Source organism: Leopardus geoffroyi, chromosome B3, assembly GCF_018350155.1.
Source record: "Leopardus geoffroyi isolate Oge1 chromosome B3, O.geoffroyi_Oge1_pat1.0, whole genome shotgun sequence".
Taxonomy (NCBI): Eukaryota; Metazoa; Chordata; class Mammalia; order Carnivora; family Felidae; genus Leopardus; species Leopardus geoffroyi.
This window is the reverse complement of record NC_059337.1, coordinates 134,530,557-134,549,969: the sequence shown is the minus strand read 5'-3', so window position 1 is coordinate 134,549,969 and position 19,413 is coordinate 134,530,557. Positions and strand designations below refer to the sequence as shown.

General features: G+C 42.0%; 1 protein-coding gene and 1 long non-coding RNA gene across 11 annotated transcripts in view; one reads left to right on the top strand and one right to left on the bottom strand.

Annotated features, from left to right (window-relative positions):
* Positions 1–10,722, bottom strand: part of LOC123584219 — a 34,019-nt gene extending 23,297 nt beyond the window's left edge. For both annotated transcript variants that reach the window (XR_006705260.1, XR_006705259.1), the window contains exons 1-2: positions 10,609–10,722; positions 7,697–7,804 (exon numbers count right to left, since the gene is read on the bottom strand). This is a non-coding gene — a long non-coding RNA (uncharacterized LOC123584219). The remainder of the gene's footprint in view (positions 1–7,696; positions 7,805–10,608) is intronic.
* Positions 10,672–19,413, top strand: part of RPS6KA5 (ribosomal protein S6 kinase A5) — a 183,102-nt gene continuing 174,360 nt past the window's right edge. For 5 of the 9 annotated variants that reach the window (XR_006705258.1, XR_006705257.1, XM_045451873.1 and 2 more), the window contains exon 1: positions 10,678–10,977. Coding sequence is in view for 5 of the 9 variants with exons in the window: in XM_045451873.1 (XP_045307829.1) it covers positions 10,878–10,977 (100 nt within the window). In the remaining 4 variants the exon portion in view is untranslated. Of the gene's footprint in view, positions 10,978–11,183; positions 11,329–19,413 lie in introns of those variants that run through there. The other 4 variants (XM_045451867.1, XM_045451872.1, XM_045451871.1 and 1 more) reach the window with 4 other exon arrangements.

The window sequence follows — 19,413 nt, the reverse complement described above, 5'->3', positions numbered from 1 at the left end:
CCATTTTCTCACAGAGTCTGTGGGGGCTTCAGGAAACGTTCTGAGCTCTGCAGATCAAGTAACGAGGATGTGCAACAGGGTAAGGATGGCATGGGCAGGATGATGAGGTTGATGATGATGATTGTGATTCTGTAAGTCTGGCACGGAGCAAAAAATGTCTACTACCTTCTTTAGTTTTGTTAGTTTTTATTCCTGGGTGGCAACTGACTGCAAACTTGAGCAGCTTAACACAACATCCATTTAGTATTTCACAGTTCTGTAGGTCAGAACTTGCCAGATCAAACAGGTTACCTGCTTAAGGTCTCATAAACTTGAAACTGAGGTGCAGGCCAGGTGGGGTTCCTAGCTGGGGGCTCTGGGAAAGAATCTCCTTCCTATTCACTTAGGGCAGAATTTAGGTCCTTGCAGGAGTAGGGCTGAGGGTCTTGTTTTCTTGTTGGTTTTTGGCAGAGGGTTGCTATAGCTCCTTGTGGCTGCTCTCAGGGCCTTTCCGTATGGTGCCCTCTATTTTAAAGCCAACATTGGGATATCTCTCTTGCATGGAAGTCTTTGCATGCTTCAAATCTCTGTGACTTCTGCTACCAGCTGGAGAAAACTCTCAGCTTTTCAAGTGCTCATATGATTAGGTTGGACTCACACAGATCATCTTAATCTTAAAGTCAACTAATTAGTAACTTTAATGACATCGGTAAAATCCTTTTGCTGTCTAACATGACATAATCCCAGGAGCAACACCCAAGGACAAAGACCACAGGGCCATTTTATTGTTCTACCACACTCCCCAGAAAATAGCTGTTATTTTGATATTTGATGTGTTTTGTGATAAAAAAATAACATAGAACAGTTCAAAGAGGAAGTTTCAAAAAAACGCACCCTAAATCTCACCAGAAATGACATTTGGAATGATCATCTCAATAGGTCCTTGTGCATAGAACCAGAGCAGCCAGATTGATAGACAACAGCGGGATTTTACTTTGCAAGTTACTTTTTTTGAAAATATTTTATTTTGAAGTAATCTCTACACCCAATGCAGGGCTCAAACCCACAACCCTGAGATCAAGAGTTGCATGCTCCACCGACTGAGCCAGCCAGGCACCCCCGCAGATTACTTTTAAGTAAAATGATTAAAATTAATCTAGGGGCACCTGGATGGCTCAGTCGGTTAAGCATCCACCTTCAGCTCAGGTCATGATCTCCTGGTTTGTGGGTTCAAGCCCCGCATTCGGCTCTGTGCTGACAGCTCAGAGCCTGGAGCCTGCTTCAGATTCTCCCTCTCTCTCTGCCCACATCCGCCGCTCATGCACTCTCTCTCTCTCAAAAATGAATAAACATTAAAAAAAAATTAAAAAATTAATCTAACAGAAAAAGAAATGGAAGTAAAATAAAAGTTGTTGAACTTGAATTAAATGTTTCGATACCACAAAAATTCTTACAATATCCCCTTTAAAGATAAGAAAAATTGAATATAAAAATCATCAAGAAGTTAGAATCCTGCTTGCCTAAAAAAGCTGCAGTCCATGCATTTTCTTAGAGTGATTATTTCCCTGCCATTAAAGATGAGTACACGTACATCCTTCCGGTCCTTCTGCTGCGACTTTCCCCTCATTTTTGTTAGGTATGTAATTACTTCTATAGCGTTTACATTTTGTTCTTCAACAATAAATTCCATGGCTGTTTCGTCTTAATTCTGTATTTAAAATGTTCAAAACTGATCTTCAGTATTTTTAAGGATTTAAAATTCCTTTAGAATTAAGGATTTTTAATTCTTCTCTTGATTTACTTGGGTTCATCCAAAAGCTGACTGGATTTCAGTATAAAAGACTTTTTTCAAGAATGTGGAAACCCTGAGTCTCATGTTCGAGAAAGACTGGGAATAGCCTTTATGCTTAATGGACAACTTGGCAGAATATAAAATTTATGAATCATACCATCATGCTCCTAACGTTTGTAGACCTTGTTTTATTGTCATTTAATATTAGGTGTGGCTTTTGCTTATTTTTATCTGCTATATTTTATTATTGATGACTCTGAACAAATTTTACCTTGACAGTGTGTGCTTTCTACCTGCTGACTCAATCTTCATTCCAATTAAGTTCTTTCTGTTGTTCTGTTTGTTCTGGGCATTTCTTCAGGCATGCCAGTTACTCATATACTGGATCTCCATTGCTTTTTTTCCATAACTATCACATTTTATAATTTTTAATGTTGTTTTCCATATTGTTCCATTATGTTTTTACTGGTGTCCATTCTATTTTTGGCTGATTCTGTTTTTAATATATTTTTTAATGTTTATTTATTTATTTTGAGAGAGAGAGCAAGCAGGGGAGGGACAGACAGAGAGGGAGAGAAAAAATCCCAAGCAGGCCCCGCACCATCAGCACAGAGCCTGATGTGGGGATCGAACTCATGAAACGTGAGATCATGACCTGAGTCAAAGTCAGATGCTTAACCGACTAGGCCCCCCAGGTCCCCCAATTTTTGGCTGGTTCTAAAGTTGCTTTCCTCTCTTTCCTTTCTTGAGCTTTGCCACTTGGTTTCATTGTCTTTTATTGCTATATAATTCTTTATTTGTACCCCTGAACGTCCTCTTTGAGATTTTTTCCTGTAATTTTGTAATTTTTATAATATTATTTTGTAATTTTTTCCAGTGAGATAGGGCATTCTTTGTTAAAGAATAACATGGGATGGGTGGAAGAAGAATGTTGAGGCACTTGGCAGCTTTCTTTGGTGTGTTTCCAAATCTGTCAATTTCTTCTCTATGAGAGAATGTCTCTTAGATTCTCAGGTTTGGCCACTGAGGGGGTTACTGAGGTCTCCAGCAAGCCTCTTTTGGGATAAAGCTCTCTGGATTACAATCTAGCAGTCACCTCTCCATCCCTTACTCTCTCATCTCCGGGAGACTCCCTTGGCATAGAGGCCAGGTCACAGAAAAAAATGAGCATCCACCTGACTTCTCCTTGGCATTGGCCCTCCCTGCTATCATCCTGGTCCTTTGCAAGAACACTATTTCTCCTGTGAGGTCCTTGGATCTCGTTACTCAAGTCTAAATTTCAGTTATTTGGACGCCACTTCTACAATTTTTGCTTCATCTGAATATCACCTCTATTATAATCAATGTCCTTCTTTGAATCAATTCCCAATTATTACTTATTTAAAGAGGAGGCAGATCACTATCAGAAATGAAAAGCCAGTATCATTTGTGATAAATAGGAAGTAACTATTAAGGCAAATGCTGAAACACAACAATGATAGTATGTTCTACCTAGACACAGTTGTCTGCTGGAAGCTGAGTCTGAGGGCTGCATATTCCTGGTTAGAAAGAGGCATCATTACAAATTAGAAATAAGTTGAAGACCATTGGCCCCAAGCCAAGACTTTCTTCCTGATGTAATCACAAGTGGAAGAGAACTCAAAATAGCTTTTTCATTATGTTATTCGATATAATCAAATGACTGTCCGTGCACCACCTAAACTTATTTCCTGTTCCCCAAGTAATACAAGGCCCCCTTGCCTTTGAGAAACCCCACTCTCATTCAAGGATCAATGATTTGGTCCCTTGGGACTGTGACACTAACATCTAAGAAAAGGTGTTTCCTGCTCAAGGCTGGAGACAGTGTATATTGGCTCTCAGCATTTTAACAATTTCAGTGCAGATTTTACAGTATTTGTCAGGCAAACTTCATGGTTTGTGGTTTGAGGTTTTGAGAGTTTCCTTGTTTCATTAAAAACGGGGCTTTTTCTGTGTTTTTGCTTTGTTTTGTTTTTCGTTGCTTCCAGCAGATTTGGTGTGTGTGTGTGGGGTCTGGGGAGGTCGGAGGTAGAAATATCTTTACTATCTTTCACTGGATCTGTATGTGATGTGCATGCCTCTCTCCCGCTGTGCACTAGTTGGCACAGTTCCACGCTGCCAGAGCTCAGACCAGATACTCCAACTCAGCCCAGCACTCCACATCTGCCACACTCAAGGATTTCTAAGCTTGTAGGTACTTATCTGGGATACCAGAAGGAAGAGTGTGAAATTGCCTTAATGCTTCCGTCCCCTTACAGAACTTCCTTCTGTTTTTTTGTGGACTCAAGGTGTGTGTGCCTTCCCAACATCCTTTTTGAGAACAGTGGCCATATGTCAGCTTTAGCAGTGGATACGTGTCTTCAGAGAGTATGAACCTTACACCCCCTAACTGTTGGTCTCTGTATCCTGCAGTGACTCCCTTAAATTTGCTGCATCTATATCACACAGAGGAGGTTCTGACCAGGTGAAAGATGTTGACAATGTCACTTTTGACTTTTCGAAAGAAGTTCTTTCTTCTCTGAGTGTTTACCTGAGGGTTTTGATAGAGTCAGTTAGAGGGGGTCAAGATGTGGTAAGCCTCTGGTGTTCTCTAAATCTTATAAATCCAAAGGTGAGGAGCTTCCCTCTCACACTGCAGGAAAAATGAGATCATTGAGCCCTCATGGCTCACTCCAAATGAGGTCCCCCTCCACTTTGCTTCCACCCTTCCACTCAGGCTAAGGATAAGTGAAGCCACAGCATGGTGCCATAGACACAGGCCCGCAAGATAAAGGGGTGGTGTGCACAACTTTGGGTGCCCTCATTCTGGCACCAGGAGCCAGCAAGCCTTGTGAAAGGCAGTTTCTAAGGGGAACAAACATATTTTCAAGCTTTTTCTCTATTACTCTTCTGGGCCTCAGCAGAACCATGACACCTTCCCTTTCCCAGACAGACTTGCCCTGGCTACTTGCTCATCTCTCAAGGCCAGAAGGAACAGGGATATTTTGCTTAATTCCAGCAGCTACATCCAGCCCATCAACCATTGTCTCACATGCCTTCAACAACTTCCTCCGTGGATTTTAAGCCATCTTCTCATATCACCGTCTCGTTAATTAAGCCCCTCCCACACATTTTTTTTTTGGTGTTATCAGCCACTGATTTATAAGTTTTCTTTCTACCATACCTAGCATCATTATCGCCTATGAGAAGTTGTTGTTGTTTCAAAATTCCAGCATGTCCTTATTTATCTTCCTCTCTCTAATGGTTGTACATTACAAAACTGGTTCTACCTCACAATCCCTTGGGGACCTTTAAAAAACGTCCCAAAGGGGCGCCTGGGTGGCGCAGTCGGTTAAGCGTCCGACTTCAGCCAGGTCACGATATCGCGGTCCGTGAGTTCGAGCCCCGCGTCAGGCTCTGGGCTGATGGCTCAGAGCCTGGAGCCTGTTTCCGATTCTGTGTCTCCCTCTCTCTCTGCCCCTCCCCCGTTCATGCTCTGTCTCTCGCTGTCCCAAAAATAAATAAACGTTGAAAAAAAAAATTTTTAAAAAACGTCCCAAAGTTCAAGCCCCATTCTAGGTGCCAGGGATACTGAGATGGATGCCCAAGAGAGCCCCAAGCCCACAAGCTAATTCATGCCTGCTTCCAGTCCCTCCTCCCTCTGTCCAGCCACAATGAAGGACTAGGTTTCACAATGAAGGACCTCCTACTCAAAGGCAAACCTCTCAGTGAGCTCAGGTTCCCAGCCCCACTCACTTTTTCAGAGATTCTCTTCATTGGTTCTCCTACCTCTGCCCCATCCACCTATCTCATGACCATTCAAACATGTTCCAGTATTTCTTATCTTAAAAGACAGCCAAATAGAAAATTCCCATTAGACTATCACAGTCATAACTGCAATAGGCAAGACCCACCAATGGATGCTAAAATTAGTGGGAGAAAGTTTAAGGAGAAACCAGGTATTTGCATAGTCTACAAGTACCTCACACATTCTCCCAATACTTGTTAATTACAATAGAAAAAATAACACCGTTAGAGTAGAGAGATCTGGCAAGTGCCACCTTAACCAAGTGTTCAAGGTTAACAACAAAAGTAATAATATAAACTTCTTGTACCTCTGATATGGAGAATTGACAAAGAGCACATCACGTCTGTGTTACTCTTGCCAAAAGATGCATAACTTCAATTGAATCATAATAAAACATCAGACAAACCCAAGTTGAAGGGCATTCTTCAAAATACTTGACCAGTGCTTTTCAAAAGAGTTGAGGTCATTAAAGTCAAGGGAAAACTAAGAAACTGCTGCAGACTGGAGGAAACTAAGGAGCCAGGACAACTACATATAATGTAGGATCCTGAATTGGATACTGGCACAGAGAAAGGACATGGTTGTGTTCCAATAAAACTTTATTTATGGACATTGAAATTCATATTTCACATAATTTTTATGTGTCATGGTATACTCTTCTTTTTTAACCATTGAAAAAAATTAAATCATTTTTATGGAAAAAGTGGTGAAATCTGTAGAGTCTGTAATTTAGTAATGTTGTACCAATGTTAATTTCTCAGTGTTAATGACTGAACTATGGTATGTAACATATTAACATTAGAGGAAGCTGAGTGAAGGGTATGTGGAAACTCTGCACTGTTTTTGCAACTCTTTTGCAATTTAAAAATTTTTTGAAAATAAAAAGTAAAAAACAAAACAAGAAAACCTCCCTGGGTCCCTCCAGCTAGGGCTTTCTCTTCTCTATTTTCCTTCAGGGTCAAACTCCTTGAAAAATATGTCCACACACGCTGTTTCTACCCCTTCACCTCCCATTTGCTCTACCAAAACCACTCTGGATATTGTCACCAATGGCACCCAAGTTGACAAATTCATGGGATCTTTCCAGACCTCATCTTATATGACCTCTTAGGGCATGTGACTCAGCTGACCGTTCCCTCCTTCTCGAAACACTTTGGCTTCCAAGAAGCTATGGGTTTTCCTTCTACACCTCCAGCTCTATCTTCTCATTCCAACATCTCAATGTTGAAATTCCTTAGACATCAGTTCTGGGCTCATCTTTTCTTCCTTCCGCACATTTTTGCCCCAGGTGATCTTATTCATACCTCTGACCTCAAATACCATCTATCTGCCAGTGATTCCCAAATTTATATCTCTATCCTAGAACTCTCTGCAGAGCTCCAGGCTCATATATCCACATAGCTACCTAATATTGGCCTTGGATGTCTCAAAATAAAACTTTTGATCTTCACTCTGGTATGTGTTCTTCCTTTAACTCACCCCTCTCATTAAATGATACCATCATCTCCTCCCATCCACCTAGTTGCTCATGTTAAAAACTTTGGTGTCATTTCAGGTACCCCATTTCCCTCACCCAACAAGTCCAATCCTTTATGAAATCCAAAATAGATATCCAGAAACATTCCATTTCTTACTATATCTCCTGCACCCACTGTCGTCTTCTGCCTATACGATAGTGATAACTTCCCAACTGGTCTTTCTGTATCCCCTTTTGCTTCCTTCAGCCCAGGCTACAAACACTAACCACAGTGACCTTTTGGAAATAATATCCCATTATATCGTTTTCCTGTTTATATTCCTTCCATTGCTTTGGACTTCACACAGGAAAAACTCCAAAAATATTAATAAGGCTTACCACATACTTCATGATTGGGTCTCCGTCTCCCTCTATTAACTAATCTCTTGCTCACTGTGTTCGGGCCCCACCAGCTTTCTCTCAATCCCTAACATACATAGACTCTTCACCTGCCTCAGGACTTGGCATCTGTATCTTCCTAAAATTTCCTCCCACCCCGCCAACAATTCACTTGTGAAATAGTCAGGGTAGACTAGATTTTGCTTTGGTAGCAAACAACCCCAAGATCTTGGTAGCTTACGCCTAAGATTTATTTATTGCTTACATCACTTTGTATGTAGGTCAGGGAGGCTCTTCTTCAAGTGGAGACTCAAGGGTTCAGGGTTCTTATAAATTGTGGCACCCCATATTCGAAAGTTAGCCTTTGTAGTTGCTGTGGAAAGAGAAGAAAGTGTAGGTGATTATGTAGGGGGTCTCCGGCCAGGCCTGGAAATGGCACATATCATGTTTGCCCACACCCCGTTGGCCAGATCACAGTCACATGACCTGAGTCTAACTACAAAGGGGAAAAAAGTAGTTTTCCTGTGTGTCCAGGAAGAGGAAATGAGATTGGTGAGCACCAGGCCAGTTTCTGCCACATCCTGGTTAAAACCTACTCATCTTTAAAGAATCAGCTAAAATAATACTTCCTTATTAAGGCCTTCGAGCTCCTCCAGCCTAAATTAGGTTGATATATTTTATTGTAACAGCCTATAATTTTCCTTTATAGCATGATCACAATGGAAATTTTGCCTTTTGTTATGTGATTATTTAATATTTATTTCCTTTTCTAAACTGTAGGCTCTATGAGAGCAAGAAGGATTACATCTGTTTTGCTTCCACTGTTTCCAGCATCTATCACACTACTTGCTATATAATTGGCGTAAAAGTTGTTGAGTGAACAAATGAACAATTACACACAGTCATTCCCTGGCTCCAGCTAGCACACTACTTGTGGAGGAGAAAGGCAAGTAAGTAGGCAGTCATGGTTTAGTGGGATAAATGTTCCAGGCAGGTAAGCCCAGGTTGCTGAGGCAACCTGAATGGGCTGTCAAAGCTTCTCCGCTTTCTCTTCCCTGACAGTCTAATCCAGGAGTATGCAAACTACGGCCTGCAGGCCAAATCTAGTTTACTGACTGCTTTTTACAGCCCAAGAGCTAAGAATGGTTTTTACATTTTAAATTGTTGAAAAGAATTAAAAGAAGAAGAGTATATTGTGTCACATGAAAATTATGTGAAATTTAATTGCAACGTCCTTAAATACAGCTTTATTGGAACATGGCCATACCCATTAGTTTACTTATTGTCTATGGCTGCTTTCGCACTGCAATAGCAAAGTTGAGTAGTTGTGAAAGAGACCGCTTGGCCCTTTACAGAAAACGTTTGCTAACCTCAGATCTAATCCATGCTGAGTTTAAAAAGTCACTTCTATGTGAGTTACATCCAAGAGGCCATCTTTAATCCTCCCCTTTTCCTATTCTCAGGTCCACTGCCAGAAATTAGGCCCCATAAATTCTGTGAAAATCAAAAACGGGAAACCTCACTAAAGGAGAGCCTACCACTCCACAGCAAATACAGGAAGAAATTGGCAATTACAGACTCCAATAAGTGAATAGTCAAGAGGAAATAATGGTCAATTACAGGATCCTATAGGAAAAGATGTACATTGTATCTCTGATAAGAAATTGACTGTCTCTACAACTCAGCCAATGAGAACCCATCATTACCCTGAACTCTTGCTTTTCTCCAATGGACTTTCCTTCAAAACAACCCCTGCCAACTTCCTCCTTTTCCACTAAAAAAACTCCTCTCCTTTGTTTATTGGACTTGTCTATGATTTTTCCATAGCTTGCACCTCTCAAGTTGCAATTCTCTGATATTCCTAAATAAACCCATTTTGCTGGTAAAATAAATGGCTATTTTATTTTATTTTTTTAGGTTAACGGTTCTATCTTTGCCACAGTATTCTTGCCCTGTTATTTTTCTTTTTCTCCAGTCCATCCTTCTCACTGTAACTGAAGCTCACTTCCCAGAGAACAGCTTTGGTATTATAACTACTCTTTGAGACTCCCCAGCCTGGACTACAGTGCAGTACGAAATCCGCACTGCTTAGGATGGTAGTCAAGGTTCTCCATTGTCTTTAAGCACCTTACCTTTTTTAGCTGTTTCTCTTAGGTCATACTTCCACCCAGTCTTATCAATCACTTAACCCACCCTTGCCTTCTCTACTTCCAGGCTGAACGTCACAGCTCACTTCTGCATGAAATGTCTGCTGCTGGTATTTCTATCTAACCCATCCTTTAAGTTGGTTATCTCAAATTCCTTCTTGCCCTAAGAGCTTTCCCTGCTCCCCTACTGAGAATAATTATTGCCATCTGTGCAATTCTCTAACAGTTTGTACCACTGTTTTGTTTCACTCTGCTTTATATTTCCTGTGTATATACGGATTGTTTCTCACGTTCTATTGAAAGCTGCTTAGGGGAAGGTATTGTATTCTGTTTTATTAATCTCTGTATCCTTTTGATGACTTGGAGTATCTTGTACAAAATGGAAATGTCTATCCTTTGCAAAAGTCCTCACCGAGAGAGCTGGGATTGTGAATTTTTGCAATGTCTAATAACTACCTGCATTTACGCACAAGTTCCACTTAACTTGCACAGGGCACACTAAGGCAAGTAACATCTTTTTTAAGACACGCTGTCTTTCAGCTGGGCACACGTCTGTGGATCGCTGCTGGACTCCTCAGGTGTATCCGCAAACACGTGTGTGAGAAGCTCTTCCCTCTAGGCCCCTCCTCTGTCCATTGTGATTGGCGGACCAAATGTTCCAATCAGCCCTCCCCGCCTCTTTCAGCAATAGCCAATCACAGACTCCAAGCGCCTCCTGACTACTAGACACTGTTTACTAACAGATCGAAGCTGGGGAATAAGGGGTGTGACAGTTCTGGGGAGGTGAGGGAAGGGAAGGTCCTGACTGCGCGTGCGCAACAGCGGAAATGGGCGGGCAGGATCTCAGGTCTCACCAATCAGAGTGGTCGCGTTTCTCCCTCTCCTGCCTCCCCGCCAAGCAACAACAATTCGAGGAGCTGGGCGGGGCGGCCCCCGAAGCATCAGAGAGGATTGCCCAATGGGAGCCGGCGTTCACAGATGCGCGCGCCCTGTGCCCAATAAGCGATGGCGGCTAGAATGGCTTCTCTACCTTGCTGACTGTGGGCGGAGCGGCCAGGAGGAGGAGGCGGCCGTGCAGGGGGCGGTTTGGTTGCGCGGTACTAGCGGTGCCCGCCGAAGGGGGAGGAGGCGGAGGAGCGAGCCGTGCGGCCAGAGCGGGAAAGAGACTCGTCGCTGCGTCCGAGTTCTGGAGCCGCCGCATCCCGGCTCCCGGAGCTGCAGCGTGAGCCGTGAGGGGCCGGGCGTCCGTTGTCTCCCGGGTTCCCGCGTAGGACCCCGCGGGATCGGAAAAGGGAGAAGATGGAGGAGGGCGGCAGCGGCGGCGGCGCCGCGGGGACCAGCGGGGACGGCGGCGCCGGGGGAGAGCAGCTCCTCACTGTCAAGCACGAGCTGCGGACGGGTGAGCGACCCCGCCCTCTGGCGGCCGGGCCCGGCGCGGGGGCGCGCCCTGAGGGCACGCGGGTGCCCGCACGGGCCGGGGGCGCGGGGCCGGGCAGTGGGCGTGGGGGGCGGGCCCGGGGCGGGGCCTCGCGGGCGGGGCGGGAGCCCGGGGTCCCTGAAGGTGGGGGCGACCCTGAGGGGGGCGCGGGCCGAAAGTTTTCCCGAGCCCGGGAATGAGCGGCGGGCGCGGGGCGTTGGGGCCGGCGGAGCGGCGGACTGCTGCCTGTTGGCACTCATCTCTGAGGATGTCTTCGCGCCCCCTTCCCTCACAGGTGACAGATCTGTCACTGCATCCTGTCCGGGGCGAAAGGTGCGCCTTCCTGAGTGTGGGGTGAACGACGGTGTGTTTGGGAGCCTGAGTCGCTTCTCCTCCCCTCCTGTCCTTCCCTAACGGTGGTCCCTGTGGGGGTTTGTGGAACCATCCCCTAAGCCCCGGGGTCCTGAACAGAGTAAAGGGTGGCTGTTCCCCGGGGTGTTTCACGAGTCCAGTGTCTTGTGAGGTAGATAGGGATCGTGGGCTTTCAGGATCTGAGTGCTTTTATTTGCAATTATCATGAAATACTATACTTGGCCTTGAAGTCTTTCAGAGGTCGCTTGCGAAGAAGGTTCTGTAAGTTTAAAGCTCTAAGTAGAAGCGACTAACCAGCCTGGTTAAGCGCTCACGTTGTAATGTTCTAACATTTGAGATCACTTGAGTTGTCCCAAGCTTCATACTTGTGAGATTACTTTATTCGTTGTGTGGGTCCGAGTGGCTCATTTTGGAAAATGGTTATTTTGACTAATCACGATAGTTTGGGTTTAGATTTGTGGAGCCCGGTCTCGTATTAGAGATACTTTTTCATTTCTGGACAATACATTTTAATACATTTCACGAGCTCGTTATTACTATTAAATGTTCTCGTGAGCATTTATTGAGGTTTATGATTCAGTTTCCTTGGCATATAAAGATGTAGATACAGAGCTTATACAGCAGATATCAGGTGCATACCTGGTACACCTCGTTACCATTTTGAACAGACTGTAAAGCTAACATCTGTCACCTGTTCTTTTAGTTTTTGTTATTTCTAAGGAGATTGCTGGTTAGCATTCCACTGCGTGCCAGTGTGGTGACTTAATTGAAGAGGGATGTCAAATGCATGTTTACTTATTTCAACATTTTTGAACTTTTTTTTTTTTTGGTCATTGTAAATTTCTTATGTATCCTGAGCTAGTTACCCCAAATCTTTTTGAATTCCTGACATAACCTGTGTGGGTTTGGTTGGTTTGTTTTTTCTTTCTCAATTTAATAGACAACTTACGTTTTGAAAGAGCCATGAAGTCAGTTTTTTTTTTTTTTTCAGTAAACATTTATTCAGTATTAAAATCTGATTTGTGCCAGCAGGCTCAGTATCAGGTGCTTTCTGGTGTGGAGATTTTGAATTTCTTTCCTTCTTTCTTTTTTTTTTAAATCTTATGTAACAATTCACTGATTTATATATGTAGAATTGTGCTGTATCACAAAAGCTACATACACTCCTCAGCTGTTGGCCATGGTGCAACAAGCAGCTTTTTGCTAAGTGACCAGAGAGCAACCTATTTGTTATTAGCAGTAGACCAACTGCTCGGTTTCTGGGTTTTGCAAACAATGCTAGTTTTATAGAAAACAGTGAGTGCTGCTTTACTTCTCCTTCTCTGCTAACCCCGTGAATCATCACCTTCAAGTTTGCATTTTAGAAATTGTTCTGATAGATGGTGAGATTATCCTGAATTCATTAGTACTGTTAACTGTCAAAGGAAATGAACAGTCATTTTGATTTACTGCTGAACACTGGAACAACTGACCGGATATAGTGGTCAAAAATAGTGTTAAAATATAACTTTGAAGATTTGCTCATCTATAGCCAACTGCATCCTTGTCAGCACATGATGCTATAATAGGCATCAAAGTAATTTGATCTGATGTGGTCCTTTGCTTCTCACAACGTGGACAAGCATTATAGCTGTATCAAGTCAGCAGCTGGTGACTGTCCATTTGTGTCCAACACCATGTTGTATGCTGTAGAATGAATGAAAAGGCAGTGAGAGTCACATGGAAAGCGTTCCACTTGTGTAGACATGGGAGGTGTTCCAGTTGTGTAGATTGAGTGGCCTGGTATACGTGGACATGGGATCGGAAGACTTAATTCTGAATCCTAGCTCTGCCGCTTACTTGCTTGGGCAAGTCACTTCAACTCTTTCGAACTCACTTCTCTCATCTACGAAATGGGAGAATTGAATGAGACCCTGGTGAAAAAGTGCTAAGCAGTTTGCTTGGCACATGTGAGACACTCCGGAGATGTTGGTTGCATGTAAATCTGAAAATCGTTTAATGATAGTATCTTTTCTTAAAGTGTGCACATTAGTCCCATGTAACCAAGAAAATAAATCACTTATTTGGTGCTTAGCCTATGTCACATTGCTGGCTCTCCTCTTTTTCTGGGTATATTTTGCCTTCTGAAGTAGAGTGGAAACTCCCCATGATCCCTGCTACTGCTTAGCAGCCTGTGTGTATCACTTCAGTAACATTTAACACACAGCGCTGTAATAATGGATTTACTTGTCTGTGCTAGACTGTAGGGTTCTTGAGGGCAGACACCGTGTCCTTTGTCCATTTTCAGCCCCTGGTGTATGGTATGGATTCAAATATTTGTTGAATGAATTCGTTGAGTAGATGAGAATCCAGGACCAAGCAACAACCAATAGTTGATTGTATTTCCAGTATCTTGTAAATGTTAAGTGGTTGATAAATTGATGGCATTAATTATAAACACTGAAGAATGGACTAAATGATTGCTTGAATCAGTTAAGCGTTTCTTGTCACTTTCTGTTTTCTAGGCTAAATGGCACTGGTGATACCAAAAATGATAAGCAAATGTTTTGCGCTCTGATAGGGGAGGAGACCATGTGGACCAGTAATTAGGATATATTGTCATAGTCACAACAACAGAGGGATATACAGAGTATAAAAGCAGCAAAGAAAAGGTTAGGACCTTTAGGCTTCAAATAATCAAATCTCTCTGTTGAACAGCAACAAAAACAAAAAAAGAGGGAGGGATTATTGGAAGGATATTGGATTATTTTACCCACTCATTTATTCAATAAATATTTCATTACCTCTTACATCCTGACTGCTGGTTTAGATGGTAGGGTTACAAGATAGATATGGTCTTGCCATTGGAAGGGCAGAGTCGCGTCAAAAATCCCTTGAGCCAGAGACATATGTTGTTTGTACTCCCTCCATCTTGAATATTTGCTTGTTTCTTAGAAAAAAAAGCTTTTTTAAATGTTTATTTATTTTTGAGAGAGAGAGAGAGAGAGAGAGAGCGCGCGAGCATGAGTGGGGGAGGGGCAGAGAGAGAGGGAGACACAGAATCTGAAACAGGCTCCAGGCTCTGAGTTGTCAGCACACAGCTGGATGCAGGGCTTAAACTCACAAACTGTGAGACCATGACCAGAGCTGAGGTTGGACACTTAACCGACTGAGCCATCCAGGCACCCCAAATCTTTGCTTGTTTTTATGTGAAGGCTTCCTTCTTATCCATTGCTGTCTACCTTTTCCCACACAGGAAAGATCATTGTTGCTGACAGACCCCAAGTTTTACATCTTACAGCCGTCGGTATTGGAGAGGTACTGCCTTTTTCACAATTTCAGGAATAAAAATTTCAGGGAAGGACCTTATTGACCTGGCTTTGGTCAGATGCCCATTTTCAGATCATTCAGTGAAGGCCAGGGAATGGGATCATGATTGACTTAACATGACAGCTACTGTAGTGAACATGTGGATGGGGGTGAAACCAAACTCTTAGAAGAGGAAGGGTTGCTGGGAAGACATTTCTTCAGATGTCCTGCATTAAGAGAGAGAGCCCAACACTAAAGAGAGGGTCAAGGAAGGGATATTAGTCATCTATTGCCGTGTCACAAATTACCCCAAAACTTAGTGGCTTAAAACAACATGATTTCAGTGAGTCAGAGATCTAGGAGTTGCTTAGCTTGATGGTTCTGACTCAAGATCTCTCATGAGATTGTAGTCAAGATGTTGACCAGGACTGCAGTCACCCGAAGACTTGTCTGGGACTGTAGGGTCCTCTTCTAAGGCATCTCTCTCTCATGTTGGCAGGATGCCTCACTTCCTTGCCATGGGGACCTCTCCATACTGCTATTTGAATGTCCTTATGATATGACAGCTGGCTTCCCCAGAACAAGCAATTGGAGAAAAAGAACAAGGTGGAGGCAGCAGTATTTATTAAACAGAGTTTTTGAAATATAATTTACATACCATAAAATACACTTGTTTTAATTGTACAATTTAGTGAATTTTAGTATATTTATAGAGTTCTGCAACCATCATCACAATCTAATTTTAGAACATTTCCATCGCCCTGAAAAGAAACATCTTGCCCATTTTTATCAGCCACTCCGCATTTTCACCACCCATTCCCAACCCTAGGCAACTGCTAATTCTACTTTCTGCCTCTGTACATTTGCCTAGGACAGTTCATGTAATAGATTTTTACCATACGTAGCCTTTTATTGCTGGATTCTTTCACTGAATGTAGTGTTTTCAAGATTCATCCATGTTACAGCACGTATCTGCCCTTTATTTTTTTTAATTGACAGATACCATTCCATTATATGGATATGCCATATTTTGTTTATCTGTTCATTAGTTGACTGACATTTGGGTTGTTTTCACCTCTTGGCTATTGTGCATAATGGTGCTATGTACATTTGTGTACAACTTTTTGTGTGTGGATCTATGTTTTTGTTTCTTTTGAGTACATTCCAAGAGTAAAATTACTGGATCCCATGGCAGGTCTGTGTTTAACTTTGTGTTTTCCAAAGTGGCTTTACCACTTTATGGTCCCAGTAGCAATGTACAGGGCTCCAGTTAACATCCTTGTTAACACTTGTGATTATCATTTTGCTTGTGGCCATCCTAGTAAGAGGTGGTATCTCACCGTGGTTTGGATTTGTGTTTCCCTAATGGTTAATAATGTTAACCATCTTTTCATGTGATCGTGGGCCAGTTGCATATGTTGAGAGAAATGTCTCTTCAGATCCTTTGCCCATTTTTTAATTGGTTAATTTGTCTTTTTATTATTGAAATGTGAATCTTTATGTATTCTTTTTTTTTTTTTAATTTTTTTTTTTCAACGTTTTTATTTATTTTTGGGACAGAGAGAGACAGAGCATGAACGGGGGAGGGGCAGAGAGAGAGAGAGACACAGAATCGGAAACAGGCTCCAGGCTCTGAGCCATCAGCCCAGAGCCCGACGCGGGGCTCGAACTCACGGACCGCGAGATCGTGACCTGGCTGAAGTCGGATGCTTAACCGACTGCGCCACCCAGGCGCCCCTCTTTATGTATTCTTAATACAAGTCTCTTACCAGATATGAACCCATGAAGTGGGTTGTCATTTTGTTTTTATTCTTGATGGCATCCTTCTAGGCACAAAAGCCTTTAATTTTGGTGAAGTCCAATTTATCTTTTTTGTTTCTTGTGCTTTTGGTATTGTATCTAAGAAACCATTGACTAATCCAACGTTCAAGAAGATTTATACCTATTTTCTTCTAAGAGTTTTATGGTCTTAGCTGTTGTATTTGGGTTTTTGATCCATTTGTTGAAAGACTATTCTTTCCCATTTTATTGTCTTTCCACCCTTGTGGAAAATCAATTGACCATAGATGTATGGATTTATTTCTAGACTCTCATTCCTTATGCCAGTACCACATTGTGCTGACTATTGTAACTTTTTAGTGAGTTTTGATCTTGGGAAGTGTGAGTCCTCCAATCTTGTTTTTCTTTTTCCAAATGGTTTTAGCTATTCTGGGTCCCGTGAAGAACCGTATGAATTTTAGGATTAGCCTGTCAAGTTTTGCAAAGTTGTCCACTGGCATTCTGTTAGAGATCACATTGAGCCTGTAGGTCAGTTTTAGGAGTATTTCCATCTTAGCGTAGTAAGTCTTCTGATCCATGAACATGGAAGGTTTTTTCCATTTATTTAGATCTCCTTTCATTTCTTTTAACAACATTTTGTAGTTTTCAGAGTATAAGTTTGTATATTTTTGTTAACTTTGTTCCTAAATATTTTATTCTTTTTGATGTTATTGTAAAAGGAATTGTTTTCTTACTTATTTCAATTTCTGTTCATTGTAAGTATGTAGAGATACAATTTATTTCTGTATATTGATCTTGTATCCTGCAATTGAACTAGTGTATTAGTTCTAAGAGTTTTTTAGTGGATGTCTTAGGATTTTCTACCTATCAGATCATGTCATCTGCAAGTAGAGATGGTTTTACTTCTTCCTTTTCAATGTACATGTTTATTATTATTATTATTATTATTATTATTTATTATTATTATTATTTTTTGCTTAGTTGCCCAGGCTAGAACCTTTAGTATGGTATGTTCACTAGAATTGGTGAGAGTACACATCCTTGTCTTGTTCCTGATCTTAGGGGGGAAGATTTAGTTTTTTACCATCTTTCACCATTATGTATGAGGTCAACCACAGGTTTTTCATAGATGCCCTGTATGAAGTTGAGGAAGTTCCCTTCTTTTCCTAGTCTATTTGGATGTTTTTTTTTTTTTTTTTTTTGTTTTTTGATCATGAAAAGGCATTGGATTTTGTGAGATGCTTATTCTGCACCTATGCAGATGATCATGTGGTGTTTGTTTTTTGTTTTATTGGTGTGGTATATTACATTAATTAATTCGGAGGTGTTAAGCCAATTCTGCATTCCTGGGATAAATCTCACTTGGTCCTCAGTCCTTAAGTCAAGAGGGATTCAAGTATATCTTGGGCAGGAAAGCCTTCTCTGGTGGCAGGTCTCCTGTCGTATCAGACCCAACATTAATCTTCTACTCCAGAGCAAGAAAGAATCTTGAAACCTCAGCTTCCTGGAGACATAAGTGGTTTGGTGGGCAGGATTGAATTCTTCCTGTGAAAAAGAAGCTGATGCTTGGTGAAAACCCCTCTCGGGAAAAATCTAACATAATAACATCATGTGTTGATTGAAACTTCACAATTAAATCCACCATGGAGAGATGTCAGTCCCAGAATGCAGTGGGAGGGAGGGGTTGTCACAGTTATTTCCTTTGAGCTCCCATAATGATTTACAGATCTCTTTATGCACCTCCAAGGTGTGAGCACTCCTACATTCCTCTGGTTTGTGAAGGCAGATGAATAGGGTCTGAAATAGAATCTTGCCCTCATTATGTTTGTCCCTAGCAATGTCCCTTTGGGTTCAGCTGTAGTTGTTCCTCCAAAAATCAAGTGAGCTCTCTGGGCTTAATACCTTCCTAAAGTATTGAGTGAGCTGATGATCTCACTTTTTTTTTTTTTTTTTTTTTTTTTTAACATTCAGTAGGCATTCTCCCCTGTGACTGCAGACAGAATAGGGAGGTAAAATTCCCAATTTTTAGTACAGTACTTGGTATTGCAGTTACTTTATTTCACACTCAAGTTTTTGTGTAGGTGTGCTTCTTTTTATAACCAGTGTGTTCCTGACAAAAAATTGTGTAAATAATATTTTTGTATATCAAACTATTTAGGATATAGAAGGTGAACTTGCTACTTAAAAGAATTCTGAGGTTAATTCTTGAATTAAAACTTTTTGATTGGAGCGCCTGGGTGGCTCAGTCGGTTGAGCATCTGACTTCAGCTCAGGTCATGATCTCACAGTTTGTGAGTTCGAGTCCCACATCAGGCTCACCGCTGTCAGTGCAGAGCCTGCTTCGGATCATCTCTCCCCCTCCCTCTTTGCCCCTTTCCTGCTTGTGCTCTTTCTCTATCAAAACTAAATAAAAATTAAAAAAAAAAAAAACCCTTTTGATTAAGTTCTCCATTGGTAAGCTTTACCATTACTTTGTAGATTTGGCCTTACATTGCTGTTTTCTGACATCATCCTCACAATTTAGGTAGGTGCAAATAGGTAAATGGTGGAGTCTTATGTGGCAGGCTGAATGAAGACACCCCAAGTCCTCCAAGGTGTCCATGCCCTAACCTGTAACCTATGAATGTTTCCTTACAAAGCCAAGAAACCCTGCAGGTGAGATTATCCCAGATTATCCAAGTGGGCCTCATGCAATCACAGGGTCCTTATAAGAGGGAGACAGAAGGGTCAGAGTCAGAGAAGGGGATGTGACTGTGGAAGCAGAGCTTGAAGTGATGCCATTGCTGAAAGGGGGCCATGAGCCAAGGAATGTGGGCAGCTCTCCTGTCACCTTGATTTTAGCTCTGTAAGATCCGGTTTCAGACTTCTGATCTCCAGAACTCTAAGAAGACAAGTTTGGGTTGTTAATAAACCATGAAGTTCAGGGGTTGTTTTTCTTTCTCTTTTTACAGCAATAATAGGAAACTATTAAACCTTGCT